The sequence below is a fragment of the Anabrus simplex genome, chromosome 5 (genome assembly GCF_040414725.1).
Source record: "Anabrus simplex isolate iqAnaSimp1 chromosome 5, ASM4041472v1, whole genome shotgun sequence".
Taxonomy (NCBI): domain Eukaryota; kingdom Metazoa; phylum Arthropoda; class Insecta; order Orthoptera; family Tettigoniidae; genus Anabrus; species Anabrus simplex.
This window is the reverse complement of record NC_090269.1, coordinates 864,382-876,869: the sequence shown is the minus strand read 5'-3', so window position 1 is coordinate 876,869 and position 12,488 is coordinate 864,382. Positions and strand designations below refer to the sequence as shown.

At 39.3% G+C, this 12,488-nt stretch overlaps 1 protein-coding gene across 4 annotated transcripts in view; it reads right to left on the bottom strand.

The window, feature by feature from the left end:
• The window catches only part of LOC136873653 (zinc finger protein 25), a 114,784-nt gene extending 105,185 nt beyond the window's left edge, over positions 1 to 9,599 (bottom strand). For 2 of the 4 annotated variants that reach the window (XM_067146723.2, XM_067146720.2), the window contains exons 1-3: positions 9,426 to 9,599; positions 6,893 to 6,979; positions 1,900 to 1,995 (exon numbers count right to left, since the gene is read on the bottom strand). In XM_067146723.2, coding sequence (XP_067002824.2) covers positions 1,900 to 1,995; positions 6,893 to 6,979; positions 9,426 to 9,542 — 300 coding nt within the window. In that variant the 5' untranslated portion in view covers positions 9,543 to 9,599. Of the gene's footprint in view, positions 1 to 1,899; positions 1,996 to 6,892; positions 6,980 to 7,081; positions 7,224 to 8,952; positions 9,073 to 9,425 lie in introns of those variants that run through there. The other 2 variants (XM_067146721.2, XM_067146722.2) reach the window with 2 other exon arrangements.
• Between the last annotated feature and the right edge of the window lie 2,889 nt (positions 9,600 to 12,488).

The following is a 12,488-nucleotide window of genomic DNA, read 5'->3' as shown; positions in this document are numbered from 1 at the left end:
ACAGTTTATTGGGAATAATTTCAATCAGCAAAAATTCAATTTAGAAGAAACTGTTTTGGGAAAAGTTCCTCAAGAATGAATTGGGAAAATTCTCATTGAATCTAAGTTTAAGGAATTTGAACAGACAATGAATTGAATTTGGAAGTAAAGTTTAGATCGATGATATCTCCTTGGATTATGAAAGAATGAATCTACAGTAAAACTTCATTAGATGTGATTCATGACTCTTCTAATAATGGTGGAAAGCCACGGGAACAGTGGCTAGTTAATTTCATGAAACTAAACCTTACTAAGGAAAGTTAAAGAAACATGAGCTCCTGTGGTTATTTGGGACAATTCTTTTCAGGTTTTCTTTCACCAGGAGAAACAGCAGCTCCAAATAACCTTATTCCAATTATTATTGCATGTATCTATAGAGAATGTCCCATCATGAAATTTCAAACAATTCACAAGAAAGTAAGCTAAATATTTAAGAATTTTGTAAACCCCATATTTCAGATAACTTTAAACATATGTGTTTTCACATTCATATCCAGAGTATTATGATATATGGGATTACTTTGGAAACCTAAACAAAAACAAAAATCAGGAACACCCAATGCCTGGCTTTCAAATTTCCAACCACTAGAATGCTTTCTTCCCTTGCAGTCAAGACAGGTGGCCTAAATTTTTTGGTCTAACTTGTTAACTTTGATCCAAAGGGTTGACATATCCCGTACTTCTCTGGTAGATTCTCTACACCTGAGTCATTCATCCAGTATCTTTTTAACAGATTGAGTGATCATATATGCAATGTAATTACGATAGACCATGCTCCAAGTTTATGCTTATATTCACAGGGTATTACCTGAAAAACTTGCATAAGCACCTTATTTAGAAAACTACCATAGAGATGATGCTTGCAAATGTATGGTGCTCAAAAAATGCAAGATGATCCTAACAAAATGTCAGTTCATATAAAGCACTAAAAATTGACTTCAATTCGCATTTGCTGACAACGTGAAAGTTCACTATACATTCAGCACCACATGATGTAATAATCAAACTCTCCCATTCAGGGGGAGTGCAAATGTGCTGACAATAAATAAAATGGTTTTCTTGCAGTAATACGACGAACCTTCACTGTCAAATGGTGGGAATTAAAAAAAAGTGTGCTAGATCAATACACACCATCTGTGTTAAGGAAATGAAGGTCAAATTTGTCTGAAGAATAACCTTCATCCAAATTAACCCCACTTTATGGCTTACTGAATATTTTGAAGCCAGTACACAATGAAATATGGAAAAGCACTAATGGGTTGTGCTATATAAATTATGGTTCCCAGGTATATTGCACATAGATATCTAGTTGTTAGAGAATCTCCCTGCAATACACTACTAGTACCAATGATACCAGTTCCCACATGATATGCAGTGGAGGTCTTTCGTCTACCCGCCTCACAACGCCTGGTGTGATATCTTAGAACCACTTACAACAAAAATGAAAATTAGATTATAAAATATGTATATTTTTCCTAGGACACTTACTGGAATGAAGTCCAGCCCCACGGTGTAGGGCGCAATGCGTTTGCCTGTCACCCGGCAACCCCGGGTTCGATTCCCAGGCGGGTCAGGGTATTTTAATTGTAATGATTAATATCCCTGGCCTGGGGACTGGCTGTTTGTGACGTCCTTAATCTTCCTCTACTCACACACAACATTCCATACTACCACCATTCCAATTACACACACGTTCATACAATATGGTGCCAGTAGGGGCAAAGGATCCACATGGGTCAACACCCTGAACTAATAGCATTTTTTATTTAAAAAATACTGAAATGAAGGTTCAAACATGAAATCTGTCTGGCCACACCATTTCCATCACCAGACAATGGCTTATCAAAATATGTACATTACCTCAAATATGTTTTGCTGTGTTGGTCCTGGCACTGTTAACTCTGATTTGATTTCTTGCTCCAGAGGTTTCACTTCTGATACAAATTCAATATTTCCCTGCAGAAAAAAAAATATATATATATATAGTTACAAACAAATGAACATGGTAATTCATTATCACCCAGTATTTGAGCTAATTTCAAAATTCTAAAAATGTTTAGGAAAAATTTCTACATATAGAGGATTGCTAAAACAAAAAGGGTGCAGTTAAGCAGAAGAAAAGCATCCTACTTGAATGAACAGGGATACTTTCTACTATGGAGCAACCGTATCACACAAAAGCCATTTAAAATATCACTGACAACAGGAACAATGTACTGATATACTGATAATTATAATAATTATCCTAAGCAAATGCATTTTTAAGAATTCAGACTGCTAAACCTAACTTTATAGTAGCAAGTGCAGCTCAGCATGAAATAAGTCTCTTGCATATGACCTGCTGTATATTAAGTCCTCAGCTATAAGACTATTTAGATCCTTCACAGATCTACAATCAACTGCCATAGAGGGCCTGGGTGTCACCAAGGAGACATACCAAGGATATGAGGAGAGATTTAGTGTCCTGTTACTTCCCTTTCCTGGCCAGACAGTGTTATAACACATCAGTCTGCCAAGAATACTGAAATGTTTGTTATACTGTTTGTTTTATAACACACCGACACAGACATGTCTGATTGTATTGATGGTAAAACAATCATGGGACACCACAAAAAACCAACTTCACAGCTGCCAACAGAGGGATTCAAACCCTCTATCTCCCTAATGCAATCTGACAGCTAAGTGACCAGAATGCCACAGCCAACTCACTTGGTCCCTGCGAAATCTATACCAAAACCCATGACCTAAATGTAGCATGTTGGTGATATCCAGAACAAACAACAAACAGCTGGACTATATGCTGCTGCTACAGTATGTCACCATAAAAATGAACTCCATCCTCTCGTGACATGTTCCAACACTGTAGTGCACTCTATTCATCCTCTATCTTCCCATACAGCAATCTGTAGATATGTGATGCCATATATTCCCTCTCCTCCTTTCCATTTCCCATTCACACACTGAGTATCAGACCACCAGCTGTACAAAATCCCCATATTTCACTGTAAGATGGAATGCCAACAGCTGCCCTCTCTAACTGATCCACCTGTTCTTGGGCTTCAAGCCTGAAGAGGAGGAGAGCTAAGGAGAACAGCAATTTTCTGGTGGGCCAGGGAATGAACCTGAGCGAGAGAACCCACTCCCCCAAACTCGATCCCTAGCCTGACAGACATAGCACCACCAGGAGAGCCTGCGAGGTTAGGGCTGTTAGGTGAGGTTAGGTTAATTTATGTTGTGATGACCTTAGTAAAGTCAGATGCTGACCATGCATCAATCAAGAAATACGAATGCTGATTCAGCAAAACTAAAATCGCTTGCTGTTGTCCAGGACCACCCAAGAACATACTACTGACATCAGAGCAACATTAGGACATCAAATCCCTAGACCATCACCAATTATTGTTGTTATTATCCTTGTCGTTATATTTGTTCATGGCCATTTGAGACCATATTGAGCAAAAATCAAACATTACTGGAAGCGAAACTGACTTTCAACCTATTAGGTCATGTTATGTACAATTAGCATGGGTTGAAGACGTGTTAGGTACAGAACAAAAATGGCCAACCAGACACCAGTGGTATCTGAATCCACAACCTCCCAATTTCGCATCAGTTACTGACATCTCTTCAACACGTACTAATTGTATGTAACACGACCTAATAGGTTGAAAGTCAGATTCGATTACAATGCGGTCGTGAAAATTCCATATTCATTGATTGTCCCTCAATGGGCGACTTAAACGCACTCTACAGTGTGATGGCAGTAGTGCCAGACCTATAGCTTAGATCCTTTCCAACAGAACAAAGATGGCCTAGGCCACCATAGCTCAATTGGTAGAGCAACCGACACGTAATTGGGAGGTTGTGGGTTCGGATACCACTGGTGTCCGGTTGGCCATTCTTGTTCTGTACTTAACATCTCTTCAACATGTACTAATTTTATGTAATACGACCTAATATGTTGAAAGTCAGTTTCGATTACAATGCGGTCGTGAAAATTCAATGTTCATTCATTACTGGAAGCCTTCTCTCCAGCCCCAAATCTTTACATTCCTTCCATGGCAGCGTGTTTTCTTTCCTCTGTCTGTCCCCTTTTCAGTTTCTGTTCACTACTGAAGCCTCTGAAGCTGTCGATCAGTGATCTATACTTTAGTTGATTTAGGAAGCCCTCCCGATTTAATCCAGATTGTTCCAGATACTTTCATATATCCCTGAACTAATTGTTGGAAACTTTCGGTCTACTGTTAAGTGTTTTAATAAATGTATATAGTCAGGCTATTCTCATTGATTATATACACATGTCAATAAAATCTGAGTTTTCTCTTCCTCGTTGACCCAATAATCTTTTGCTTTCTTGGTATGGATGTCCCCTTGCTTGTAACATAAAATTGCCATCCACAATTTTTGGACCCATTAGCTTCCAGACGATCTTTCTGTTAAATTCCTTAGTTTCCCTTAGTCCCAACATTCCTGTCAGTTGGAGGCATTCACTAGCATACAGACATCCAATTTTAATCACTGTGTTGCAGTGCCTTAGTTTAACTTGCCTTGAGACGCCTTTCCTCTAGCACAAAGCATGTCCTGCAAAAAGCAGTGGCCGTCTTCTCTCCCTTGGTGTAGTTGGCTTCTCACTAGTTTCCAGCTGTACCATTTCCCCAACATACATCAACCTGTCAACTCTTTCTATCTTACCATGCTGTGTCTTCAAATGAAGAAGAGGTGTTTTGATGCTGATCATTTGTTTGATTTATTCAAAGGAAGTAGGAAGTCCTGATTTATTTTCTTTATGCTTTAGTATATTTATCTGCTCAGAAGCTCCATCTATGTTCTCGACAGCATAGCAAGATCATCCGCGAAACTGGAAAATGATAAGTATTTTAACCTTCTTCCTCTGAGCTATTATGTATACCGTAATATTTTTAAATTATTAGTTTTATTCTTATGTACTAATGTTTTATTTGTATGTCTTATTACTTGTACATCAAGATGAGGATGACCTTAAGGCAGGTCAAAACATGTCGTATAGACATAATGTTCACACATGCTGGTTTGTCTGAGTGATTGTATTTCATTGTATTGAACAGGTGGACAATGTAAATGTAAATTCTTGCAATGAACTCTTACATATGCAAACATAAACAATCCACTTTTACGCCAATTACTCCAACAGAAATTATTTCCATTCAAATCACATACAGACTGTGTTTCCAATATAAAGGGGTTATTTCCTCTAATACACAGGATTAGAGCTGCAAATAAGGAATAAATTCACATGAACATGTATTTGACTAAGTATCTGGCATTGTAAATAACATGCAAGTTAGATACAAGAACAAATAGCCACACTGAATCAACATACTGTAGGATACAAGAAGATAATTCCTATATTTTACAAGGTGAATTGTGATTCAAGATGAGAAATAACATGTCCACCAGGAACTCCCAATGCAAAACACCATAAACTACATAGCACGATACAAAACGTGCGAGGTGTACTAGTAAAGGGCCATGATTTTACATAATTTTGAAAGTCTAACTTACAAGATTTGATTTACTCCAGAAGGCCAGAAATATATAACTGGAAAACATGAATGTGTACATCAACAAGAATGCACTGGAACACTTCCTTTTGTACACTGAAATTGCCTCCAACCCAAAGTAAAACCTAATAATGCCAGTATACACTTGAAGTTAAAACTCATTCATGTATCAAAGAATTTGGTAACAGTAATCGATCCTCGTAAGAATGATCCAACTGCCCTCCAGTATGACCAAGCAGAATTACAATCCAGAAATTAAAAGTGTCATACTCAGGAGAGGCAATAGTCATTAATGCCACCAGAGATCTGGAGCCACATGGGAATGGCCAAATACCAAGGATCTTATGAAATCTAACTCCTTCAGTTAGCAACAACCCCATCTGCTAGGTAATGGCAATAGAAATGGTGAGGCAAGAAATAGAACAAACATGACTTGGATGCAGTGGAAGATGCAGGTTTTTTATACACATCCCATTCATTGACAGCATTCCTAACTTAGAATTTATCCCTTCATTCTGAATGCCCTACTGCAATTGTTCTGACCTGTGAGTACCACCAATCATCCTCACCAGTTACAGTAGTAGTTACTTCCCATTTATGAACAAGATTTTCTGAGTCCTTTCATATTTCACTCCCATGCTATAAAGTCAGTCTGAAAATAGAGAGATACAGTATATAGAGATAAGTTCTTTCTTGCAGAATACCGGTGACCACTGTACTATTCACGATATATCAACATTCAATTTCACATAGCATATTACCATCCTGGAAGAAGACACTTAAGAAGATCCACTTCTTCCGATTTCATATTTCCTATTTCCATTCCATTCTCACCGCCCATCCCTTTCAGCTCCAAGAAATTATATTGGAGACCGTCAGCATCATCTGCCATTATGACCAAATCCACCACACAGGCATGAATCCTTAGTATATTTCCTCTCATCAAAACAACTCTCTTACATTTAATATTCTCAGTAAATGAGCCACATATACCACTAGTCTAAACTCAGTGACTTTTTTGATCCAAGAACTCATTTTATCATCCATTTTCACTGTAGCAATCTGCCTTTAATTGCACGTAATAATCTACCCCTAGCAAGCAACATCCTGTTATCGGTACTCTCTCATAGACACTCTAGATCTACGAAAGTTAAACAAGACTTACTATTGCTCTCACATTTTACAATTAGTTTATGCATATTAAAAATCTGGTTGACAACCCCTCTGTGGTGTGAAAATTGCACTGGCTTTCATCCAATTAACTTCTTGTCACAATCCCAATTATTAGATATTATTTTTGATGGTCAACTTACAGTGTTTGAGGGTTCTTCTGTTTCTGAAGACCATGTTGGCTCACATTTGACAAACACAGGTTCCTCCATATTGTTTGACAAAATACCCTGAAAAATACAAGCAATACAGCACTTGAAATAAGTTCAATACACACACAATTTGGAATAACTTGAGATGACAGCCTTAAATATTGAGAATACCAATACTACCCTCAGATATATGTCCTTAGTGTGCAATAGAGGCTAGTTGCCAATTGTACTTCCTCTTAAAACAATAATCACCACCACCCTAGGAGAAGAAACCTGGACTGGGACAAAATGAAGGTGGAGAAGTGCCCTCACACAGCAGGAGCTAGATAAGAGGAAAGGATGATGATGATGATGATATGTCCTTAGTTCATGTCACTGACGGTGATTTACTTCTATGGGGTAAGTAATCCTACAGTAGATAAACTTCTTAACACTAGCAAGAAGAAAAAAAGGAGGAGTTCATTAAAACTGTACTAACTAGTTCACAAAAGGGAGATTAAGATTTCAACATGTCACGGCTCACACATCGTCACAGCATTCTACACAATATTGCCAATTTAGGAACTGTTTTCCCACTAGCTAGTGACAGGAATATGATCAATCAATCAATCAATCAATCAATCAATCAATCAATCAATCAATCAATCACTAATGATCTGCATTTAGGATAGTCACTCAGGTGGCAGATTCCCTGTTGTTTTCCTAGCCTATTCTTAAATGATTGCAAGGAAATTGGTAATTTATTGAATGTCTCCCTTGGTAAGTTATTCCAATCCCAAACTCCCCTTCCTGTAAACAAATATTTGACCCAATTTTTCCTCTTGAAATCTAACTTCATCTTCATATTGTGATCTTTCCTACTTTTAAGGACACCACCCAAACTTATTCATCTAATGATGCCATTCCATGCCATCTCTCCACTGACAGCTCGGAACATACCACTTATTACAAGTTGTAAACCTCATTATTGATCCATATTGAAAATTGTTATAGTTCAAAAACAAGGAAGGTACTTATCAAACCACCTGTTCTATACTTTACACCTTTTCTTTTTTCAAAAACAATGAAGGTATTTATTTAACCACCTGTTCAATACTTTACATCCACTTATAAGTGGTTATATAAATATATTAATACTTAAAATTTTTGGGACATGCTTCGCCCCTAATTTAGGGCATCTTCAGCCTAAAATAAAACCTTAAAAGTTACATATAATATTAAAAGAGAAGCTAAAAGATTAGCCTTGTAGCCTAATTACTGAAAATTGGTACACTTAATGTGAATGATACATTGAAACATTAATAAAACATGTTATTGGAGCATTGTCTATGCCAATTATAAAATTAATGAGTCTGAGACTACTTATAAAACGATGTGGTTCTAATAAAACTGGTTCATATAAAAATTGGCTGTTATGTCACCTAATATGATATTGCGTATATTGCCAACAAAATAAAGGCGTTAACACACATAATTATGTCTTGCAAACGTGTTCAGGGCCGCTGTTAATGTCGTAAACGAGAATGTTAATTATTGAACAGGTGGTTTAATAAATACGGTACTTTCATTGCTTTTGAACATAGGCTACCACTTAGTCGAGCAGCTCGCCTGCTTTCTTCCAAGTAATCCCAGACCAATTATAGAACATGAGACACGTCCGCCTAGCAACAAGACCATTAGCCCCCAGGTTCGAGCCGCAAAGTGTCCCCAGACTTCTACTAATCCCCTGTGTCAGTATTGGCTAGTGACAATACCAATGGACAGTTACATCATGGAAACTTTCATGATATCCAGCACACGCCATGACACGTCTCTTTCAAACTCTGAGGTTTCATTACCCTTAGTCAGAGGTTTAAAGCAGCCGTTTTTATTGATACCGCCTCTTATTCCAGATGAAATATCCAACATGGGGCATACAAGAATTTGAGGTACAGCTATACTGGTACACACCCAGGAGCTAATAAAGCCCTCTCTCCTAACTAAAACAACACTTTATTCTGTCAAATATAATGAATAAGTAGCGTCACACAGTGACAGATAATTTTAATTACCGTCAACTTGTATCACTGCTAGACAAACAAGTAGCCTGCTGCATTAACAAAAATGAGGCAGCTACAGACAGCAGAAACTATTTTGATATTTTGCCATACTAGTGCAACACCACGAAAAGTGCTTTTTTTTTTTTACTTCAATTAGTGTATTTTAGAGTGATCTCAATGTAAAAGTGCGAAAATTGCTAAATATGTTACAACACACGCTTGAAGTAAAATAAATTTGTTTTACATTGGAGCTTTATTTTTTTAAATGCATGCATCTGCAGATAACGGTGATTTCTTCTTAACATCTTCAACTAGAAATGCAATTGACCTTCAGTGCAAGACACGATATCTGCTATTGTCGCGGTTTTGCGCGGGCATAGCTTAGAATATTTAGAAAACTTCAAACGCCAAGATTTGTGTATATGTCGCAACCTTCCACTGGCACAGCGATTTATTAGAAACTAATACTAAAGTTTAAATCTTACGGTCAGGAACGTGATGCCGCTGCCCGAGAGGTACTGAAGCAGTCCACCGCGAGATCTGAACAGCATAACGACCAGTTCGAGATGGAAATTTTGCCTCCGTAGAAACCGTAGAAACATGGTGAAGGAGTAGAAAGTATAGTGGTGGCAGTAATAATGTCCGACCAAGTCACATTATCCCCTTATAAATTGAAGCACTATTGCTGGTTTGGAAAGAAACTGTACAATCAACATTAGCTGTAACCATAAAGTGTTTAATTATCACCACTTCTTGAAACTACTATACTTAGGGCTCCTATCATATCTACAACGTATTTGAAAGGACATCCTGTTAGGATAAAACAAAACTTAAGCCTCTCTATATCCTGAAATGGTAAAAAGCTGAGAGATGCCACTCAAACCCATTTTCAGTACAAGACTACTATTTGGACGTATTGTGATGCCGATATTTAACGCCGGGAGGGAGAGATGTAGAATATAACACTAACATCCGGCCTCTTGGTTCCTAATTCAATACCTTAGCCGTGATGACAGATGGATGCGATAAGATACGTGAGTACCTAATTTTCGTGTAATTAACAATAACTGAAATAAGCGATAAAGTGTTAGAGTTGCTACCGAACGCTGAAATACGGCACCTAAGGGATACGGTAACTAAATTGATTTATGAGAATAACCAGTTTACGTTTACCGTTCCGTATGTTGAAATTATGAATGGCTGATAAATAATAAAAATCCACAGTAGGCCTACTAAGCCCTTGAGGCAGGGAACTCAATGTCGAAAACACCCTAGTGATACGAGCTACGAATTTTAGGTAAATACAATATATTACAGCCTACGGTATTCCTAAAAATTACAATCCCTTTCTTAATCATCGTTGTCCTATCGATTAGACCACGGCCGATTGGATCCCTCGCTGCGCACCTTATACCGGCCTCGACAATCGCTTGTGAAGCCCAGCTAATTGGAAAGTTTCACCATAATGCCGCTGGAGTGTTGGCCTCCTAGTCGCTGACAAGAAGCTGTATACCGTAAATGACCGCATTTCCAGTTTTATTTATACTGTTTTGCTGTCGTAAATGTTGGTAATGTGTTCGATGATGATGATGATGCTTGTTGTTTAAAGGGGCCTAACATCGAGGTCATAGGCCTCTAATGGTACGAAATGAAATAACAAAAAATTCAAATTCATCCACTGACCAAAATAAAATAAAAAATGTCATGAAGAATATTAATGGATGGACATGAACCCAACATAAACAAAATCAAACAAAAAAGCAGTGGATTAGACTCACAAAGAAGGTAGTGAATTAGAGTATTACTGACCAAGGGACCATTGATAAAGCACAATGATGCTTGATGTCTGAAGGGGTGCTAAATTCACGTCTAAGGCCCCACAGAATGGTACATGTCGCGAGGAAAGTAGAACCATGATATTTGTCATGTTGGGGTACGAATCAAAAGTAGCGAAGACTCACGGTGTTCCACACAAGATGGTACTACTCACAAGTATTGTACATCGTACAAGTTACGCAGACCTATGGTGTTCCTAACACAAGGGAGCCACTCATAGCCAACAAAACCGGTAAAGTTCCTCACCGAGTGTACTAACCACAGGGACTCACACAATCCCGTGGTGTTCCTCAACATAGTGGGGACCAATCACAGGCAACGCTGACCCACGGCGCCGCTCAAAGCCAACGCAAACCGAGAAGGCTCCTTACCGAGTGTACTAACCACAGGGACGCGCCATATCCCGTGGTGTTCCTCAACATGGTGGGGACCAGTCACAGGCAACGCCGACCCACACGCCGCTCATAGCCAACGCAAACCTAGAAGGCTCCTCACCGAGTGTACTAACCACGGGGACTCGCACTATCCCGTGCTGTTCCTCAACATAGTGGGTAGTAATCACAGGCAACGCTGACCCACGGTGCCGCTCATATAGCGGTACAACTCACACGCTACGTCCAGACCCGCGGTGTTGCGCACATGGGCACGACGCACGGGTACTGGAAAACCACACTGAACCCCTTCTTTTGCTACTAATCACAAACCTATTGTGTACCGAATATAGTGGTACTACTCGCAAGTAAAGGCAACCAATGGTGTTCCCCACGTGTTGGTACGAATCAAAAGTAGTTTCATGGTTCTAATTCAATCTTCCCTTGATCGCCCCTTTTAGTCGCCTCGCACGACAGGCAGGGGATACCGTGGGTGTATTATTCGTCTGCGTCCCCCACCCACAGGGGAGAAAGAGAAAAGAAGAAGAAAGAAGGGATCCGTCACTTCGAAAGATGAAGTAACGGACGAAGAAAGGCAAGGGCCACGAAGGGCGTGGAAATGAAAGACTCCCTAGGCCTCGAATGCTCTAATACCGTCGGGGTCGGAAAAGAACAAGAGTTGACCAAGGCAGGTCGGACAGGATAGACGAAAGTGAGGAGCCTGGCACAAGTAAGTGGAAGCAATGCCAAGACTCAGCTAAGGGCCCCGTGGTCGTACAATCCACACTCCCAAGTTGGGAGCCCCTTGGGCCCCTTTTAGTCGCCTCTTACGACAGGCAGGGGATACCGTGGGTGAATTATTCGTCTGCCTCCCCCACCCACAGGGGGTGGGTGTTTGCTCCGCGAGAGGTATTTCATTTCCCTCAAGTCCGCCGGCAAGCCGGTTAGAACCCCCCTATCCGCCACGTGGGAGTATCACCTCTCCCCTTGCTACGCCTGCGTAGCAGCTTCGTGGGGCAATGTGCTCGCAAAGAGGCTTGATATTAAGAGCTGACAGTTATGCGCTAATCATTTTTTTTTATTTTATTGTGTACTGTGGTGATTTGAAAACTGCGTTTACAAATCTTGGAATGTGTGATATTATTTTGCGCCTTTTTGTACTTCGAACAGAAATTTTCTGCAAACAAGAACACATGTAATGAGTGGCTCAAATTGATTTCTCGTCTTAATGCGCTCTTTTTCTTAAATTGTGTAGTGATTTGCTTTTCTCTAATTGTGTGGGAAATATTCGAATATGTATTGCTGTGTGCCTTTTTGCACTTTGAACAGGAATGAAAGAGC